Source organism: Podarcis gaigeae, assembly GCF_964106915.1.
Source record: "Podarcis gaigeae genome assembly, chromosome: 3".
NCBI classification, from domain to species: domain Eukaryota; kingdom Metazoa; phylum Chordata; class Lepidosauria; order Squamata; family Lacertidae; genus Podarcis; species Podarcis gaigeae.
The window spans coordinates 43,121,573-43,142,810 of record NC_139680.1 but is presented as its reverse complement, the minus strand read 5'-3'; the positions used below and the strand labels follow the sequence as shown (position 1 = coordinate 43,142,810).

The following is a 21,238-nucleotide window of genomic DNA, read 5'->3' as shown; positions in this document are numbered from 1 at the left end:
TGTTGCTGAGATAATGGTGGGGATGAAACTAATGCTTCATTAAAAGCTGGAATATTCTTTGGTTAAATATCCCAGGTAGAAGATACTTACCAGAAGGGTCAAGAAAAGGAGGATGAAGACCCAGAATCCAAACCAGGTATTGAAGGAGAGGACAATGCAATTGAAATGTCAGATGATTTTGAAGGAAAAACCTACGACGGGGAGCAAGAAAACCAAGGTATGTGGCTTGTACTATGACAATTGTAGGTTTCGCTTGTCTGTCCTGTTATATGCCAATACAGGTGGTAATGCTAAACATTTTTTTGTGGGCTTTTTGTGCAAGCATTGACATTCAATGGAAGTACTTGCGCAGAATTAACGTTAAGTGTGATTCCAGCAGCTTGATGTCCTTCTGTGGCAAAATCTGGCAGAGTTCAGTATTTGTGAAAATGGTAATGCTGCTGCTCTCTTATTAAATTAATCCTTGTGTGGCTTGTGTGGTTAGGAGCTCTTCCTGATTAATGACTATAATTGGAAGCTGGAAGCATCTATAACTATTTCTAAATGCAGCAGAAGTCCAGCTATATCATGTCTGTGTGTAGTGTGTTATTCTAAGTGGGATAGAACAATTGGGCGAGACAGTTGGTGAACCTTACCAAACAGTTTTCATGACATTACTGTTAATTTCAAACTGTGACAGACCCTTGGAGAAATCTGAATAAGAATATACGAGAATATACATTCTGTTCAAATGTTCATAATTCTTATTTGTGATAAGCTTTTTCCCTTGTTTCACCAAATGTGTTGAAACAATTTCAGGAGAGACACTTCTTGTACAGTAAGCCCTCAACTGACACAGGGGTTACATTCTGGGGATTGCATCTAAGCCCCAAATCACATATAGTCAAAATGCATTGGGTTCAATGGCGGGTGGGATTGCCAGAGTCTCTTTTCCTGGATACCCACCCCCTTTCTGCCCACTTTTTAATTAAAAATAATAATAATTGCCATGTGAATGAAGCTGAATGTGAGCAAGTTAAATGCACGTAAGTTGCAGGCTTACTGTACTCATGTAGGTGTCCTCTGATGCAGAGTGGCTGAATGGTTTTAGACTGTCAGCCTAGTCCAGTCCCTGCCAGTATAACGTGTGCATTGCTAACCTGTAATGTCACCATGCTTGTGGGGTTCATCTTGAAAGTTTGTGAAAGGCTGTGTGTCCCTTATGCACTGAGTTCTAGTACCTTATAAAGAGGATGATGCAAAACGAGCTGTGTTTCCTTATACAGAAGAAGACGACAAATCTGACGAAGAGTTAGACAAACAGATGGGAAATCTCGGAGATGCTGAAGCTGACAAATTGGATGAGAGGCTTTGGGGAGATGACAACGATGATGAGGAAGATGATGAGAGTGATAATGAGGATGATAATATAACAGAAACGGGACCAGGAATGGATGAGGTAAAAACGTAAATAAAAGTGTGCTCCAAGGAGGAAGTATTGTACAACTTTATAATTGCATGGTACGGTATATGAAATACAATACAGAGATTAGTGTCTCAATTTTTTGTGAGACTCCCTTTTTAGAATGGGATTATTGAGAAGCCTTGCTTGGATTTCATAAAATCAGCAAGGAGTAAACTAGCCTGCTGTCTACCTTTTTTTAAAGATGCCTCTCTCCATATGGAACTTGCCACCCACAGAGAGTGGCTGAGGAGGCAGTGCTTCAAAATCATCCAGTCCTCAAGGTGTAGATATCAACAGGGGCTACCAAATCCAGAGCCTTTTATGTTGCACCCCTAGTTTTAGACATCTGCTTTCCTATGAAAGGAAATGGCGACCTTAGGGGTTGTTGTTTTTTAATCGGATATCCATCCATAGAGTGACAAGGAACAGATAAAACACCTACTCAATCTTCATAATACACAATTCCTGTAAAACAACTGTTGTCTTAATATATTTTGGGATCCAAAATGTGCAACCATGTTTCCTCAAGTAGACTGGTAGCTAGGATGTTGCCCTTCAGATGTCATTGGACTCAGAACTCCCATCAGCCCCAACCAACGTAGCCAATGGTCAGGAATGATGGAAGTTGTAGCCCAGCTATATCTGGAAGGCCCCATGTTGACTATCCCTGACTTAGAGAGAACACACAAGGTTATACACGCATAACGTTATGCAGGTAATTTAAACAGCTGTGTGCACCTGTCTGAGAACCCTGCTCTGTTAAGCTTCCAGGCAAATGTACACTGTCGTGTCTCTATCATCCACCCTTTGCACATTTGCTGTGGGCAGTGCCCTGGGCTTACACACACACAAAAAGCTGTTAGTGTGCCGCCGCCTTTAGTGTAATAAATAGAGAGTTTTGATAAAGTAGCCATTTGTCTCAAAACGTGTTGAATGTTCCCTGTGGCTTGACTGTAACAGAGCCAACAGAACTGTATATACACCAATGGTAGCAGGATGTACAATGAAATGGTTCCATGGCTATTTTGCTTGAACAACTTAGGGCGATTCAGAACTTGTGGCGAAAGATGACAACATGGATGTTGACAACAAAAATGATAAGAAATCTCCCAAAGACGAAGAAGAAGAGAATCAACCAGATGGTGGTGAAACCAAAGAGAAAGTCCATGAGCAAATAGATGAGGTAATGAGAGCAAGTTTGCTGCAGAAAGCTACATTTATGTAACTACCATTTATTTCAACTGAACTTTAGCAACATGTATTTCCAAAGTGTGTTTATGTATTGCTATTTCCAATAATAACATCTGCTACTTCTTAAATAGTTCATGTTCCCATTGTCTTTGTGGTTTTTGTGTATTTTGGGGTCCTCTCCTTTGTGTTTGTGCATCAACATACTGATGGCACTTAGTTCCAAAGCTCCTAATGACCACACTCAGCCACTTCATATAGATGTTAAAACAGAGCAGGGAACAAGGTGGTGCCATGTGGGACCAAACAGCATAGTTGCCAGGAGGCCAGCAAGCAATCCTCCAATACTACTCTCTGAAACTACTAACACTGTAGGTAGAAGTGGACATTGTTTGACTACCACTCCAGTCCTCCCTGACCTTTCTGGTTGGGGCTGATGGGAGTTTTCTTTCTAAGGTAAATATTGCTGTAGATGTGGAGGACAGCTTTCATTCTTTTAAAGCCCTAAATGGCCTCGGCCCAGTATACCTGAAGGAGTGTCTCCACCCCCATTGTTCAACCCAGACACTGAGGTCTGGTGCCGAGGGCCTTCTGGCGGTTCCCTCACTCCCAAGAAGCGAAGGTACAGGGAACCAGGCAGAGGGCCTTCTCAGTAGTGGCGCCCGCCCTGCAGAACACCCTCCCATCAGATGTAAAAAAAACCCAACTACTATCTGATATTTAGAAGACATCTGAAGGCAACCCTGTTTAGGGAAGTTTTTTATGACTGGTGTTTTAATGTATTTTTAATCTTTTGTTGGAAGCCGGTCAGAGTGGCTGGGGAAACCCAGCCAGATGGGCAGGGTATAAATAATAAATTATTAATTAATTAATTAATTAATTAATTAACTGGTGCGTATTTAAGGTCCCCAACCCTAATCTGTGGGTTGCCACCTGATTGGATTTATTCTGATCCTGATCTGATTTTAGGATGTATTTTAATTGATTGTCTGATTTGATGTTAATGTGTTCTACATTTGATGTTGGCCACTCTGAGCCCAGTTTTGGCTGGGGAGAGCGGGGTATGTATGTATGTATGTATGTATGAATGAATGTGTGTGTGTGTGTGTGTGTGTGTGTGTGTATGTGTATGTGTGTATATATATATATATATATATATATATATATATATGCAGGTTTTGGTGTCCTCGGGTGTCTTCCCGTGTAAAAGTTGGGGTGTCTAGGCGACGTTTCGACGAGGTCTCACTCGTCATCTTCAGGCTGGTGCAGGTTCTTCCCGTGTAAAAGTTGGGGTGTCTAGGCGACGTTTCGACGAGGTCTCACTCGTCATCTTCAGGCTGGTGCAGGTTCTTCCCGTGTAAAAGTTGGGGTGTCTAGGCGACGTTTCGACGAGGTCTCACTCGTCATCTTCAGGCTGGTGCAGGTTCTTCCCGTGTAAAAGTTGGGGTGTCTAGGCGACGTTTCGACGAGGTCTCACTCGTCATCTTCAGGCTGGTGCAGGTTCTTCCCGTGTAAAAGTTGGGGTGTCTAGGCGACGTTTCGACGAGGTCTCACTCGTCATCTTCAGGCTGGTGCAGGTTCTTCCCGTGTAAAAGTTGGGGTGTCTAGGCGACGTTTCGACGAGGTCTCACTCGTCATCTTCAGGCTGGTGCAGGTTCTTCCCGTGTAAAAGTTGGGGTGTCTAGGCGACGTTTCGACGAGGTCTCACTCGTCATCTTCAGGCTGGTGCAGGTTCTTCCCGTGTAAAAGTTGGGGTGTCTAGGCGACGTTTCGACGAGGTCTCACTCGTCATCTTCAGGCTGGTGCAGGTTCTTCCTGTGTAAAAGTTGGGGTGTCTAGGCGACGTTTCGACGAGGTCTCACTCGTCATCTTCAGGCTGGTGCAGGTTCTTCCCGTGTAAAAGTTGGGGTGTCTAGGCGACGTTTCGACGAGGTCTCACTCGTCATCTTCAGGCTGGTGCAGGTTCTTCCCGTGTAAAAGTTGGGGTGTCTAGGCGACGTTTCGACGAGGTCTCACTCGTCATCTTCAGGCTGGTGCAGGTTCTTCCCGTGTAAAAGTTGGGGTGTCTAGGCGACGTTTCGACGAGGTCTCACTCGTCATCTTCAGGCTGGTGCAGGTTCTTCCCGTGTAAAAGTTGGGGTGTCTAGGCGACGTTTCGACGAGGTCTCACTCGTCATCTTCAGGCTGGTGCAGGTTCTTCCCGTGTAAAAGTTGGGGTGTCTAGGCGACGTTTCGACGAGGTCTCACTCGTCATCTTCAGGCTGGTGCAGGTTCTTCCCGTGTAAAAGTTGGGGTGTCTAGGCGACGTTTCGACGAGGTCTCACTCGTCATCTTCAGGCTGGTGCAGGTTCTTCCCGTGTAAAAGTTGGGGTGTCTAGGCGACGTTTCGACGAGGTCTCACTCGTCATCTTCAGGCTGGTGCAGGTTCTTCCCGTGTAAAAGTTGGGGTGTCTAGGCGACGTTTCGACGAGGTCTCACTCGTCATCTTCAGGCTGGTGCAGGTTCTTCCCGTGTAAAAGTTGGGGTGTCTAGGCGACGTTTCGACGAGGTCTCACTCGTCATCTTCAGGCTGGTGCAGGTTCTTCCCGTGTAAAAGTTGGGGTGTCTAGGCGACGTTTCGACGAGGTCTCACTCGTCATCTTCAGGCTGGTGCAGGTTCTTCCCGTGTAAAAGTTGGGGTGTCTAGGCGACGTTTCGACGAGGTCTCACTCGTCATCTTCAGGCTGGTGCAGGTTCTTCCCGTGTAAAAGTTGGGGTGTCTAGGCGACGTTTCGACGAGGTCTCACTCGTCATCTTCAGGCTGGTGCAGGTTCTTCCCGTGTAAAAGTTGGGGTGTCTAGGCGACGTTTCGACGAGGTCTCACTCGTCATCTTCAGGCTGGTGCAGGTTCTTCCCGTGTAAAAGTTGGGGTGTCTAGGCGACGTTTCGACGAGGTCTCACTCGTCATCTTCAGGCTGGTGCAGGTTCTTCCCGTGTAAAAGTTGGGGTGTCTAGGCGACGTTTCGACGAGGTCTCACTCGTCATCTTCAGGCTGGTGCAGGTTCTTCCCGTGTAAAAGTTGGGGTGTCTAGGCGACGTTTCGACGAGGTCTCACTCGTCATCTTCAGGCTGGTGCAGGTTCTTCCCGTGTAAAAGTTGGGGTGTCTAGGCGACGTTTCGACGAGGTCTCACTCGTCATCTTCAGGCTGGTGCAGGTTCTTCCCGTGTAAAAGTTGGGGTGTCTAGGCGACGTTTCGACGAGGTCTCACTCGTCATCTTCAGGCTGGTGCAGGTTCTTCCCGTGTAAAAGTTGGGGTGTCTAGGCGACGTTTCGACGAGGTCTCACTCGTCATCTTCAGGCTGGTGCAGGTTCTTCCCGTGTAAAAGTTGGGGTGTCTAGGCGACGTTTCGACGAGGTCTCACTCGTCATCTTCAGGCTGGTGCAGGTTCTTCCCGTGTAAAAGTTGGGGTGTCTAGGCGACGTTTCGACGAGGTCTCACTCGTCATCTTCAGGCTGGTGCAGGTTCTTCCCGTGTAAAAGTTGGGGTGTCTAGGCGACGTTTCGACGAGGTCTCACTCGTCATCTTCAGGCTGGTGCAGGTTCTTCCCGTGTAAAAGTTGGGGTGTCTAGGCGACGTTTCGACGAGGTCTCACTCGTCATCTTCAGGCTGGTGCAGGTTCTTCCCGTGTAAAAGTTGGGGTGTCTAGGCGACGTTTCGACGAGGTCTCACTCGTCATCTTCAGGCTGGTGCAGGTTCTTCCCGTGTAAAAGTTGGGGTGTCTAGGCGACGTTTTTATATATATATAAAAATTATTCGAGGAATCTAGGCCTCTTTAATGAAGTTTGGCATCCTTTCTGTTGGGGGTTCATCTAAAGATAACTTCAAGAGTTACTTTACTATGGCTCTCAACAGGTCCCCCCCCCCTGCCCTCCCCCCCAACTTCCAGCCTCCATTCCTTGTATGATGTGTCACTTCTTTCTGTTTAACAGCGTGAATATGATGAGAACGAGGTAGACCCTTATCATGGAAATCAAGAGAAACAGCCTGAAGCCGAGGCATTGGATCTTCCTCAGGACCTGAACCTAGAGAACGGAGAGAAAGATGATGAGGACAAGGAAGAAGAAGAAGGTATGGCTCACAAGGTGTTCCTTTATCAGCAGATATAAAGAAAAGAAAATACTATGTAGTTGTGGTGCCTCTTAAGTGTCTAGCTATAATTGGGGACTGGGTGGAGGTACAGAGCCTTAATCTGATTCCAGACAAGGGTCGTCCCTGTTGTTTGGGGAAAATAAGGATTGATGTCATAATTTTGATCATTTGTGCTTATAACCATTGGAAGTTTGTGAATTAATTGCTGCATCTGATTGTGTTTACATTGAGGAAGGAATTCAGCCAGTTCCATGTGGTAGGGAGGCTGTTGCCTTTTCCACACAGGTTTGGAGTAGGCTATGATTGTCTTCGAAACTTGGGAAGAATCTTACCAGTTTTGTCCCACCTTCTGAGGTGCCTGGGCCATTTATATCAGTGTTGGTTTCCATAGCTCTCTAGTCTCAAGTATCTGTCATCTTCTGATCCTCTCCTATTCCAATCAGGGGCACACAGTTTGAAAGAGAGATTCTTATGATATTGTTTAGTGGCCCCTAGGTCAATCTCACGCCTGTATTTGCAGGACTAAAACACTGTACAGTGTGGTAAGATGCACATCAGGGGCATAGACCAAGGAGCAGTGGGCTAATTCTGGTTTCATGGGGCATATCTGCCATTTGCCTGTGTGTTTGTATGCATTCTTCATATTTTAGGGTGTTCAGTACCACAAACGTTGATATGTGTATATAACAAATCTTTCACCTATTTCAAATAAGTAGTGTATTGTTTGCATGATTGATACCATATAGAGAGTTGGGCATTGGAAATATATAATATCATCACTTCCATTACTGCAGTACGTTGACATATTGACAATCTATGCTTGTACCAAGGGAAAGTTTCAAGTTAAATGTACCTTACCTTTTCTTTTTTAAGGATTATCTAGGAATCTTAGTAAATCTTCCTCTCTGTTCCTACCTGCCCAGCAGCCGGTAGGAGAAAAAACTGAATTCTGCCTGCCTTCTGAAAGGTGTGTCTTTTGCGTTGCTTTAGGAGAAAATCCTTTTGAGATTGAGGAGAAGACGATGGATGTAGACGAAAAAGAAATTAAGGATTCTGAAGAGACGGGAGAGGATGGTCAGGATCCTGAGCAAGCTGAGAAAGAGTCCTCTGAAGATAAAGGTGAAGGAGAAGATAAAATGGAGGAAGAAGAAACAAAGGATGAGGAAAGCGCAGGGCATCCTGATACAAATATGGAGGAAGAAGCAGAGGAGCCAACAGAAGACCTGAGTGAATCTCCTGAGAAAGAGGGAGAAAAGGGCATCCCTGACCAAGGCCTTAATCCTCAGGTTTCGCTTATTCTTTTATTAATAAAAAATAGTAAATCGCCTCCTTGAGTTCCCCTGCAAGGAGGCATGTGAAAAACACATCTTAGTCTCAGCACCTTAGTTTATGTAGAGATAGTATACAGTTTTAAGGCTAAAATTCCAGTAAATGGTAGTAGTAGTGCTGTGGTTTTCTTGGACAGCAAATAGATCTCCTGTAGTACAAAACCATTTCTGGCCCTCCCTCCCATCACACCTGTTGAATGCTCATACTGATGTCTTCATCTGAATTGCTTTAGGAAGAGGAGGCTATCGATAACCCTGACAAGGACGAGGAGCTGCCTGATGCCGTTGAGAGAATGGAACATGAAAATTACGGGCAGGCAGGAGAGGAGAACCTGCAGAGCGACACAGCCGTGGAGCTGGCCGGAACTGCTTCTGAAAAGGACCAGGCGAAAGAGGTGAAGCGGGGGAAATCCCACAGTACCTTTTGTATTATGTGGAACATACTTTGCGGGGGGGGGGGGGACTTCTAAAGCACTTAACTTTTAGGGTTGTCTCGCTGCTGCTGATTTTTCCTCTCTGGGTAAATACAATGCTTTTGGGGCACACAACTGTCTTCCTGCTCTCTCCCCGCCACCATTAAATCTCAGTAGCTGGACTGCTTAAGCCAGAAGCTAATTCTGTATGCTTAAATGGATGTAAGAGATGCTCATATATATGACTGTAACACACAGGGCCCGCAGCCCCTGTTTTCTGCTACTCGATTCCCTCAGTTGTTAATCGTGTGTACAAATCGCAGATCCCACTGGGGCAGTCTCATACTAAAGGAGAACAATATATGTGATGGCCGTACGCAATGAGCAGTCTGTGACCCTAAGTGCAAGCAGAGAGGTAGCATTTGTTGATTCACCCTTCCCTTTGCATCTGCCACGCTACCTTCCCAGGCTCTGGTGTGCAAGAAGTGTCCAAGAGTGCATTGACTCTTCCTGCCACTCAGGCCAGAGTCCTTTGACTAAACTTCATATAGTACACCTATCTCCAGTGGTTCCTCACCCAGGAACAGAGCTACTACCCCCTATATCAACTCCCACACTGTTCTGGAAGGTCCCCTGAATCTACAGCACTAATATTTGGGGTGCTGGGAACTGCAAGGCATGTGCATTGGGGAGAAGGAAATGGGCAGAAATCGCCTCTCCTCCCTTCTGTTACCTGCTGCTGTCCCCAAGGATTTTCCCAACCCTGTGGTCGAAGCATATTGACTGTGTTTCACTAACTAGCCTTGGGGTTTTCTGCCGTGTCAGAATTTACACCCAGGCTGCTTCTTAGAAGCTCAGTCGGGTATGCTTCTGTGTTTTGAAGACACTGCATTATTCTCAGATGAGTGTGGAACTGTGTGTTCTACGTTTTAGCGGAAGACTTAACTTTGGTGGTTTGTCTGTCTTTCTTCAGGAACATGGAACTGGAGCTGCTGATGCAGATCAGTCAGAAGGACACGAATCTGAGTTAATGGCACGACTGGCCAGTCGGAAACAGAGCAGGAAAAATACACAGGTCTTTTATTCTTTCATAGATTAAAGAAATTGTGAGCTAGCTTTTTTATATGACCTTTTCTGCACCTCCTGGACTAATGCCTGGATCAGAAATTACTCAGCAGCTGTAGTACATCCCAAATGCTCTTAAGCAGTTCCCAGCTGCTTTTTAAAATACATCTTTGGAGAGAGTACATTTAGAAATTCATATTTAAATGCAAATTTTCCCGCATTTTTTAAAAAGATGTTTATATTTCCCCCAGTATCAGAGGCTGCTAATGCACTCATGTTTTGCTTGTGGGCTTTGAACAGGCACCTGGCTGTCTGCTGTGAAAACAAAATGCTTACCTAGATAGGATTTTGGTTTGATACTGCAGGTTTGTTCTGGTGGGCAGTGTGATAAGTTACCGAGCTTCTGAGCCTTGACTTTGGTTTTTCCGAACCTCATTGAAATTTCATTGCTGTACTTGCCCATTTTTCAGAGTTTTAAGAGAAAGCCTGGCCAAGCCAACAATGAGCGCTCAACGGGGGATCACAGTCAACAAGTTCACAAGCGGCTGAAAACTGTTGAATCCAGCAGCGAAGCAGAACAGGGGCACGTTCAGCCAGAACGAAACATGGGAGAAGCTGATGCCTTTGAGCACATTAAGCAAGGCAGCGAAGCCTACGATGCACAGACCTATGGTATGCCAGCATTCGCACAGTGATGTCAGAGGGACAGACAATTTTAAGTCCTTTGTACCACTAAACCTCCGCTTACAGGAAAATGAGCACGCATTCTTTATTGAAATAAAAGCAATGAAACATGTTAGATTTGGTTTGCATAACTTAATGCTGGGGAAAGTATTTAGATAAGGAATTTTTCAAGGAACTTGCGTTGGCTTCTCTCTTATAGTTCGCTTTGCGTGGCTTCATTTTTAAACTTAATAGGCAGCCATGTTTTATTTCTCCCCATTAAATCAGTTGAAGCTTTAAAAACAAATCCCTAAGAAGGTATTTTCTAGGGTTCTAGCCTAGGCTGCAGTCCATTATCTCATGGTGACAACACACTTGGGGGTGGGGCTATTGCCCAAAGGTTTATTGTACAGTGGTAGGTAGCCTGGTTTAAGATAGCAGCTAAAGTGCTTTAAGTATCTCCTGCAACTGAAGTATCTCTTGCAATTAAATCCCAGCTAAATGCTACTGTGGTGAATCCTACTTGCAGTTTCTAAAACAAAGTATTTTCATGGTTTCTCTCAAATCCACCTGTATCTTAAAGGATGTGTGCTTAGATTTTATGATTTGTAATGAAACCTCTTTCTGTCTGTCAGTGAGGTGTGTAACTTGCATTTTTCGAGACTGGAGCTAATCAGTTTGTCCTCAGTATGATGAAGTCCGAATCTATTGTACCTGTACATACCATGAGTGTTCTAGCACACATCAAGTGCAGATGTGTGATAAAATCCACTTTTAACACTGAAAAGGGCAACCAAAGTTCAACACGTTAAGGAAGTGTAACCCAGGAGATTGTGGTTCCCATAAATTCTTCATCTCATCTCATTCACCTAGGTCCTAGGTCATAGCAAGATGGGTAGGAGGCAGAGCTATGAATGGAGAAATCCTCAGTTTGAAGTTTGCCTTTGCTATGACCTCACTAAGAGGCTTTAGGCACAATTCTCTCTCCCCCATCACTCCCTTCTCCCCCTTAGCAATATGGGAATGGTGACATTGACCCTACCTGGAGGTTTAAAGAGTGTAAGATAATGCAGGTGAAGTACTTTGAACACTCCCAAACGCTATGTGAATTGCAATATTTATTTCATTCTCTGAGTTGTTGTTTCCCCCACCTCCCTTTCAAGTGCTTCAGGTGTCAGGTTAAAACTTTATAGATATTGATGACTGTTAGTTTGATGATAGGGGAGAACAGCACAGAGTTGCAAGATTTTGGTTTGATTTTGGCTATGTTTCCACCAGATGTAGCTAGTGAAGAACAACAGAAAACAACCATGCCTGTCACTGAAGACAATGAAGAACCAGTTTCTGAAGATGTAGCTATGGAAACAGAAGCTCAGAAAGATGAGGATCTTAGAACGGTAGAGGCGGAGAAACTGAATCCAGAATTAAAGGCACCTAGTGCTGCTAAATCTGGTAAATTGCCAGCTCATTATCTTTAAAAGAATTTTATTCTTCGGGAATAATTTCTTCATTTCAATTGAAAACAGTCCTGTAGTGCCTTTGGGGCATACTATTTGCTCCCTGGCTCTGACTCACCCACCCTGCCCCTACTGCTCACATGTTGCAGGGAGCCAGGGTCTCCTACAAGGAGCCTGCTGTGCCATACATGATTTTAATCCTGTTACCATGCACGGGGAGTTTATGCATCTGCGGCAGGCTCTCCACTTCAGATGTTACTCCCAGGAGTGGCAGAGCCAGCAAGAGCAGCCTCTGTCTTCCCCTCACACCACTGTAACCAAGTGAAGGGCCAGTACCTGAAAAGAGTTAGTATTATGTATTGAATTTATATACCGCCCTATACCCAGAGATTAGTAGTATGATTGCTAATGGCCCTGAAAATGTGTGAAGCAAGCATGTCATTTATTCAACGATAGGACCCGAAGAAGTCGAATTGGACGGTCAAGTCCTCAATTCTGAAGAAGACGAAGAGCGTGGAACAGAAAAATCGCCACCGGAAGTAAAGCCGGACAGAGACAAAAATTCTACCATACATACTGCCCATCAGTTCTTGAGGGATACCTCCATCCAGGTAAACTACCAGTTGTGCTATTAAATAAATAGGATGTGTTGATTGATGTGAATCTCTCCAGGATACAGTGCTATTGTAATTTTAGTTTATTGCCAAATTAGTTTCTTGCTCTGAATCAATATTTAGGTTCCACTGAGGAAGGACCTCCATATACATATGGTAGAGACTGGGATAGGGAGATCACAGGACTGTGAGATACGAGAGAAGGGAAGGTATACATCTGATCTACATTACTTAAGCAGATTTCCCCCTACATCAAAGTAGATGGCTTTTTTTAAATGACAAGTTGAATCTCAGATCTTGTGGTCTCAAAATGCATGTGTAAGTGAGCTGCCTGTAGCTGGGACTGTCTATAATTGAGTCAACACACTCAGCTTTGACAACACGGATCACTTATCTGGAGGGCTGGAAATCCTTGAGTTTGGGTGCACCATTCTCTCTGCAGAGATTCAGCTCTGGTAGCTTTGCATGCCACAATCTGATCCAACTCAGTATATTCATGCAGAAACTTGCATCTGCATGGAGATTTCCCTCAATGGATGGGGGAAATTTAGAAAATACCAGTCATGGAGATATTTGCAGCTGGATGTTTTCCTCCAGACCCCCAGCATACAAGGAGATATATCAGATTTGGGCTTGGTCATGTGGTTCAGAGATGAGATTAGTACAGTAATATGCTGTATGCACATAAATTTTCCCCAGGAGTAGAAAAGTAAATTTAGAATTTCTCCTTAATTGTTGCTATCCAGTGGTCCAGAACACTAAAAGTTCTCCTAAAAAAATAAGGGATGTGTTGTTGTTGTTTTTTAAAAAGTTTGCTTTTGGAGGTAGGTATGTATGTATGTCGGGACACGGGTGGCGCTGTGGGTTAAACCACAGAGCCTAGGACTTGCTGATCAGCAGGTCGGCGGTTCGAATCCCCACGACAGGGTGAGCTCCTGTTGCTCGGTCCCTGCTCCTGCCAACCTAGCTGTTCGAAAGCACGTCAAAGGTAGATAAATAGGTACCGCTCCAACGGGAAGGTAAACGGCGTTTCCATGCACTGCTCTGGTTCGCCAGAAGCGGCTTAGTCATGCTGGCCACATGACCCGGAAGCTGTACGCTGGCTCCCTCGGCCAATAAAGCGAGATGAGCACCGCAACGCCAGCCGGTCACAACAGGACCTAATGGTCAGGGGTCTCTTTATCTTACATGTATGTATGTATGTATGTATGTATGTGGCAAGTATGTCATTCTAAAATACCTGTCCATATTGTTTGATTCAAATTTCAATTTGTTGTTTTAAGTGCATTGTTAAGGATCCTGAAGAGCTAAGACGAGAACTAGAGAAGCAACTGGAAATTTGGCAGAGTGGAAACGCTGCTGAGGTTAGTGAAATGTTTAGCCAAGCAATATACATTTGCATAATTCTTTTGGAAAGCTTTTTATTGAATATAAATGGAATATTAACACATTATTTCCAAAGCCATGTTAAATGTTGGGTTCTGGTACAGCTTAATCATTACAGAGCAAGGAGCAGAATTGTAGATACTGATAATCTTCTGCAATACATGGACGGCAATTATACACATAAAGACGCTTAGCAGTTGATCAGTTTATACCACAGAATGCTAAGACAAAACTATACTCAAAAGTTCTAGCAAGAATTATTTAAAAAAGCATTGCTATAAAAGTATTTGCAACTGATATATCCTGAATTATTTAGGTTTTGTACTTGGGAAAGAGATCTATGTATAAAAAGGTTAATGCTCTGGGCTTTCAACTTTACTAATAAAAATTCTATGGGGTTTTTTTTTATCTTAATGTTGCAGGAAAAGGCAGCAGCAGAGATGTGGCAGAGATATCTTCTCCTCACTGCACCACTTTCACAGCAGCTCTGTGAGCAGCTGAGACTCATACTGGAGCCAACTCAGGCAGCCAAACTGAAGTAAGTTGGGTCACTGTGAAAATAAAAGCAGAGCCCCCTATATACATCGCGATTTGGCACCCAAGCCGTCTTTCCAGCTACAACTGCTTTAGCATATTGTTACTATAGGATGTATCATTCACTTCCCACTGGAGTCAATGGCAAGAAATCAAAGTGATTCTAGACTGTTGCATTATGTGTGTTGTATAAATGTGTTTGTTAAGTCATTCATTTTACAAAGTACTTTGAAAGTTAAAGCGCTGTAGGTTTTGATTTGACACAGGCCACTATTTCCAGAGGTGTAGCCATATTCGTCTGTTGCAAAAACAAGACCGTTGTATCACTTTAAAAACTTAACACATTTATTATAGTAAAAGCTTTTTGTGGACAAAAGTCCACTTCATCAGAGGTACATGTGTGTAGTTTGCATGTATGCATGAAGAAAAGTATGTAGTAGGAATGGGGAGCCAGTGTTCAAATGTCGTTGGACTACAACTCCCATTATGTCTGACCATTGGCCATGCTGCCTGAGGCTGATGGGAGTTGTAGTCCAACCATGTCTGGCAGGCTACCATCCCTCATTGATATGGTTTGACCTGGACATTTCTCCGGATCAAACTGTATCATGAACAAAAGAGCTCCTTTCATTCACAGGGATGGCTGGTTTCCAGTGTTGGAGGAAAGAGGAAAGGAGCATATTTTTGCCAATTTCTCTTGCATCTACCCATGCTGCTTCTCCTGCTGCTCTGGGGAGTCATTCAACCTCCTAGAGCAGCTTTGGAGAGGGTGGAGGAGGAATTATTGGCAGAAAATCACCTTCCTGCCTTCCAACACAAGTGGATTTCCACGCAGGTTTAGTAGCAAGTTCCAAATTAAAGATTCTGGAGAAGCTTATTTCCCCCCCTGAAAGGAAACATGTCCAGCCCTTGTAGGCATTGCCTGCTGAAATCTCAGAGGGGAAATTTGGTGCCTTTGACCCACCCATGTGAAACCGAAATAAATTATGCAAAATAAGAAGCAATATGCAAATAGGCCTGGCTCCTCTAAATATCAGGACATAGGTGTGCAAGCAATGAATCTTGATGCCCGAAAAAGCTGTCTTATTTTTTGCTATTCATTATCTACCAATTCATGTAAAATACTTTCTCTGAAATGGATATCCCGCCAAGTTGTTTTTTCCTCCCCCAGCAACTGTGTTACTGTTAATATTGTGCCTTTTCTTCTTAACTACCAGAGGTGATTATCGAACAGGAAAAAGGCTGAACATGCGCAAAGTAATTCCATATGTTGCAAGCCAGTTCCGAAAAGATAAAATTTGGTTACGGAGGACCAAGTCCAGCAAAAGGCAGTATCAGATCTGCTTGGCCCTTGATGACTCTGCCAGTATGGTAGACAACCATTCTAAGCAGGTAAAACAGAAATTGTGAAGAAGCCAACTTAAAAGTCTTATATGAATGAATTCAGCATTCATCTTTCACGCATCAGACTTGCAGTTAACAATACAGGAGGCATTTCCCCACCTCATTGCTGTTCTTCTTCCTTCTCTTTCGTCAGCATGGCTGCTACTGTTTGCTTCCCTCTGTCTGCCACCATGGGGTTTACTTAACACCAGATGTTCATTCAACAAGCTCAGGGATAGCGACAGGGATATAGGGGGGTAATCATATGGCTGTGATGGATGAGCATGCATTTCTTTCCCTGCAGCAGGGGGTTTAGCAATGGGGAAAGTTTCACCTAGGGGGGAAAGTTACAAGCAAGTACAGATTGCATTGCAGGGGTATATCATTCCATTTTCTAATTCCTTTGCTTCTCTGATAGTATCACATATCACAGTGCATTTTCGGTCCATGACAAATGCATGAAGCAGTTTTAGAATTTTGCAGTTCGTTAACTTCTGTGGTGAATTCTATGTACTTCGCGTAGATATACAACAGACTCAAACTTTTATTTGTTTTCTACAGCTTGCTTATGAATCCCTGGCAGTGATTGGAAATGCTTTGTCTCTCTTAGAAGTGGGACAAATTGCTGTGTGCAGGTAAGGCTATTTTAAAGCCAGAGTTGTCGTCATAGAAATCTTTTTACTCCTGCTCACTGCACTGTTTTAAAACGTTTCATTTTATTTCAGTTTTGGAGAGGCTGTTCAGCTGCTACACCCATTCCACGAACAATTCAATGACCAGTCGGGAACGAGAATACTCCAGCTGTGCAAATTTGAACAAAAGAAAACTAAAATAGCTCAGGTATCTCTCATCTTGGATGAGTGGGGCTGCCTTTTTTCATTAAAAGTTCCTAATGTTGTATTTAAATACCTATTGTGCCAGGCTAAGGGTGTTCTTAGGTTAGTTCTTTTACTTTCCTGTCCAGTTTGTTACAAGAAGAAAATGGTCTCTGCACTAGCCTGGTATATTGCTTGTAACAAAAAAGAATGGTGCAGTCTTGTGTTTACTGCAGCCTCTTCAAAACAGCCAAGGAAATAATGTGGCTGCCGTAATAATTTTAAGTCTATTTTGAGTTCACAACCTTAGGCTGCAGTTCTCAACTTGCATTCCCATTCATTTCTGTAGAACAATTGTCTTAGAAAAGAAATTGTTAGCTCACAGCTGATGCACATATATTCTCTCGCTTATCTACAGTTCCTAGAATCCTCAACAAATATGTTTGCTGCAGCACAGCAGTTCTCTCAAAGCATTAATCCAGGTGAGTTCCCCCCTCCTTTGTTGTATACAAACAAGTTAGGCATGGTAGTTGAAATAGTTCTTCATTGGATTTATCAGGAGCGTGGCTGTCTTGGCAGAATGCTGAATACACAAACAGCAATTGTTAGTAAATAAGGCTGAAATCCTAGCCCAACGTATGTGGGGAGTAAGCCCTGTTATTGGGTAGGACTTGCTTGTGACAAGACATGATTGGGCTAGCTTTGTGAGCTCTTCTCAGATTAATATTTTAATTCTTGTTTCTTCTTTGTTGGCACTACTACTGGACAGTGGGGATGTTTCTTCCTGTTGCTTTTAGAACATTCATAAGCATCGATTGTCTTACTTTAAATTTCGTGTCCCAATTTTGGGAAGCAAAGCTTTCACATCCCATTCAGGGATGCATTTTGTACTATTTTTATACATAAAACTTTGTTCTTGGGGCTGGCTTTCATGTCCGCTTGTATGTTAAAGTAATAGAAAATGTTAGTAAGACTGAATATGTACCCTTTTTCTAGTTTTGTTTGCTAAAACTGAAAACATGCCTTTCTCAATAGAAACTGCTCAGCTACTCCTAATAGTGTCAGATGGAAGAGGTCTTTTTCTTGAAGGCAAAGAACGTGTCACGGCAGCTGTTCAGTCTGTTCAGAATGCAAATATCTTCGTCATTTTTGTAGTGTTGGACAACCCTAATTCACGGGTGAGTAAATGAACCATCAGATAATTGTACCACTTTTAACTGGGTGGAAAAATCACCTTGGTTGGGTTTAAAATAGGTCCAAGGCATCCTGTATATGAAAAACTTTATTAAACTGGTCAAGCTTCCTGCCAACCATAGATTTGGGAGCTGAGGTTTCATGCTATTAGGAAAAATCTACTTTCATCTGCACTTATTTCTGGTTCTTGCCTTCAACATTCGTTTTGCTAATAAGAAAATTTGCCTAATGTTTACAAACTTCCAGAGTTAATTGCTGACTACCTTTCCTGCAAAATAGTTTTTTTTATATATTTAAATCCAGCTTCTTCTGCCTCTCACCTTGGTGAGGAAAGCGACAAGTCCCTTTCCATTGGAGGTCCAGCTCAGGTTATTCTCAGCCTGACTTTGCAGGTTCTAGATCAAGGAACAAAGTTCTGCGAGCATCTTTGTCTTGACATTCCCTGCCACAATACTGGCATTTAGTATTCCTACTGTGCTAAGTTTATTTCCAATCACAGGCAGCAATTTGTGCATGGAGACTATGCTATAAAAGACCACATGGAGTAGTAAAAAAGCTACAAGTAGTGTATGGTGACAGCCCTGAAATCAGCACTAATATTCTCTCCCTTGGTGACCTCCTTCTTTAGTCTTCAGTAACTATTGTTAGGATTGTCTGCAAAGGCTACGATCCACTCATTTGAAAACAGAATGAATTGACTCTTTCAGGAGATTGGTGAGAGATGAGGTCTGAGGGAAGCAACTTTTTTCATTGATCCCAGCTGCATAATGCTACTTGTGTAGTCCTGTATCTGATATTGTCATTTTAATTCACAGGATTCCATCTTGGACATTAAAGTACCAGTGTTCAAAGGACCAGGGGAATTGCCAGAAATCAGGTCATACATGGAGGAATTTCCCTTTCCTTTCTACATAATTCTGAGAGATGTGAATGCCCTCCCAGAGACCCTCAGTGATGCACTGAGGCAGTGGTTTGAACTGGTGACTGGTTCAGACAATGTGTAGAATTTGGCATGTCATGGGAACATATAGTTGGCAGTTAACGGCAAAGGTCGTCAGCAAATTTGAGTTGCTGTTCAGACGGGCCAGAAATTACACACAAACATAAAATGCATTTTTCCCCTTAACAGTGCAGGAGACTATGCAAACTGTGATGAACTAAAAGACTGTTCACTTTCTTGCCTATATCTGAAAACAGTGGAAAACCATCTCCTGTATTTTTTACTCTTTGTATAATTTATTCTTATTTCTGTATCACTAAGAAATAAGTGGCTCCCAAGACTATTTTCTATAGTAGTAAGAAACTAGTTTCCTTCTGAGAGGAAGTTGCAACTAGAATGATTAACCATAATTAAAGAATACTTGTCTGTTTTGGGTCACATGTGTGAGTGGGACCCTGTGTTTGGAGGAAGGGTTGAATTTTACACAACCAAAAAAACCCACAACCACCACAAATCCTACTTGAATACTTGAAACTGTCGCTGAACAGTTGCTGGTTTTATGATAATGCTGGAAGAGTAGTTTTTTTAGAGAAAGACTCCGTGTTATCATTTTACACTGTGAACTTTGCCCTCTGTTCAAGGGAAATAGTGATAAACACATTTTAGTATCCTGAAAGCATGCCCAAGGCTCTTTCTGTTGTCTCCTATTCCCTGCCCCCCCCCCAACTTTTTTCATTGCAAAAGCTATGCATCAGTCGTGATTACTAATAAACAATGTTTTGCTGTTTGTAATTGTGGTGTCCATTATTTGTTGGAATATTAAGATTCTATATTAAGAATCTTGGGAACTTAATAGAATTGGTCTTGAGTGGGCCTGACCTTCCTGCGCTGCTGTGACCTCAGGTCTGCTTCCTCCCCACCACTTCCAGGAAAAGCACTCATCACATGATGTGTGCTTTGCTTGCACAGCCCATAAAAGAAACGTGTTCACCATCAGATTCAGATTTCTCCAGCTTCTTTCCAGAATGGACAAAGATGGGTCCATTGAGCGATCACAAGGCCTCTTGGAATTTGCCCTTCTCTCTCTCTACAGAAGATAAAGAAGGAATTCAGTATCAGGGAAACAATAATAGAAGACCTAAAAAGAAAAAAAGCCAACCATTGTTGATATGCATTTGTCAAAGACCTCCAGCTCCAGGGAAATGAAGCTGAACAGGAGCTTGGGCAGATGACGTTATCCTGAAAGACTCACTTAAGGCCTTCTTGGAGAAAATGATTTTGAAAGCTACATGGATGACCCGGAGCCCTTTGTTTTGCTCTTTTCAGAGGGCAAATCCAAGCCTGATTTCTATGTTTTGACAGTTAATTTTCTCACCGTAGTTTTCTCTGTAAACAACTGTGACTTTGAGGGGTGACTAAGTTAGCCCCCTTTGGATAAGCACACAGAATATTTAATGTCTAAGGATGATTCTTCGGGCACATTCACTTAGAATTTAAGTATTACAGAAAAAAATACATGAGATTAATAGCATAAGAAGTTTGATAAAATGCTGGCATTGCAAGCCAAAATACTGATTGTTGATGCAGAACTGAGAAACCTTAATTAGATAATAGAATCAGCAGTGGTAAAATTGGGCAGCAAGGAAAAGCTCATATGAAAGGTCCAAAGTGAAAGGAGTGAAAGATGCTCAAATGATGTGATGTTTATGCCCAATTTTTCCTTTGGTTCCCCCCCCCCCAACCTTCCTAGGCTTATCATAGAATAGAATCATAGAGTTGGAAGAGACCACAAGGGCCATTGAGTCCAACTCCCTGCCAAGCAGGAAACACCATCAGAGCACTCCTGACCTATGGTTGTCAAGCCTCTGCTTAAAGACTTCCAAAGAAGGAGACTCCACCACACTCCTTGGCAGCAAATTCCACTGTCGAACAGCTCTTACTGTCAGGAAGTTCTTCCTAATGTTTAGGTGGAATCTTCTTTCTTGTAGTTTGGAACCATTGCTCCGTGTCCACTTCTCTGGAGCAGCAGAAAACAACCTTTCTCCCTCCTCTATGTGACATCCTTTTATATATTTGAACATGGCTATCGTATCACCCCTTAACCTCCTCTTCTCCAGGCTAAACATGCCCAGCTCCCTTAGCTGTTCCTCATAAGGCATCGTTTCCAGGCCTTTGACCATTTTGGTTGCCCTCCTCTGGACACGTTCCAGTTTGTCAGTGTCCTCCTTGAACTGTGGTGCCCAGAACTGGACACAGTACTCCAGGTGAGGTCTGACCAGAGCAGAATACTGTGGCACTATTACTTCCCTTGATCTAGATGCTATACTTCTATTGATGCAGCCCAGAATTGCATTGGCTTTTTTAGTTGCCGCGTCACACTGTTGGCTCATGTCAAGTTTGTGGTCAACCAAGACTCCTAGATCCTTTTCACATGTACTGCTCTCAAGCCAGGTGTCACCCATCTTGTATTTGTGCCTCTCATTTTTTTTTATTTTTTTTTTTGCCCAAGTGCAATACTTTACATTTCTCCCTGTTAAAATTCATCTTGTTTGTTTTGGCCCAGTTCTCTAATCTGTCAAGGTCGTTTTGAAGTGTGATCCTGTCCTCTGGGGTGTTAGCCACCCCTCCCAGTTTGGTGTCATCTGCAAATTTGATCAGGATGCCCTTGAGTCCATCATCAAAGA

General features: G+C 43.3%; 1 protein-coding gene across 3 annotated transcripts in view; it reads left to right on the top strand.

Annotated features, from left to right (window-relative positions):
- Positions 1–19,346, top strand: part of MDN1 (midasin AAA ATPase 1) — a 95,899-nt gene extending 76,553 nt beyond the window's left edge. For 2 of the 3 annotated variants that reach the window (XM_083729644.1, XM_083729643.1), the window contains exons 85-102: positions 76–217; positions 1,266–1,438; positions 2,487–2,627; positions 6,603–6,741; positions 7,753–8,048; positions 8,324–8,485; positions 9,477–9,578; positions 10,039–10,240; positions 11,510–11,683; positions 12,145–12,299; positions 13,586–13,666; positions 14,111–14,226; positions 15,440–15,614; positions 16,167–16,240; positions 16,331–16,445; positions 16,839–16,902; positions 17,456–17,598; positions 18,430–19,346. In XM_083729644.1, coding sequence (XP_083585770.1) covers positions 76–217; positions 1,266–1,438; positions 2,487–2,627; positions 6,603–6,741; positions 7,753–8,048; positions 8,324–8,485; positions 9,477–9,578; positions 10,039–10,240; positions 11,510–11,683; positions 12,145–12,299; positions 13,586–13,666; positions 14,111–14,226; positions 15,440–15,614; positions 16,167–16,240; positions 16,331–16,445; positions 16,839–16,902; positions 17,456–17,598; positions 18,430–18,618 — 2,643 coding nt within the window. In that variant the 3' untranslated portion in view covers positions 18,619–19,346. Of the gene's footprint in view, positions 1–75; positions 218–1,265; positions 1,439–2,486; positions 2,628–6,602; positions 7,048–7,320; positions 8,049–8,323; positions 8,486–9,476; positions 9,579–10,038; positions 10,241–11,509; positions 11,684–12,144; positions 12,300–13,585; positions 13,667–14,110; positions 14,227–15,439; positions 15,615–16,166; positions 16,241–16,330; positions 16,446–16,838; positions 16,903–17,455; positions 17,599–18,429 lie in introns of those variants that run through there. The other variant, XR_014561896.1, reaches the window with a different exon arrangement.
- Positions 19,347–21,238: the final 1,892 nt, after the last annotated feature.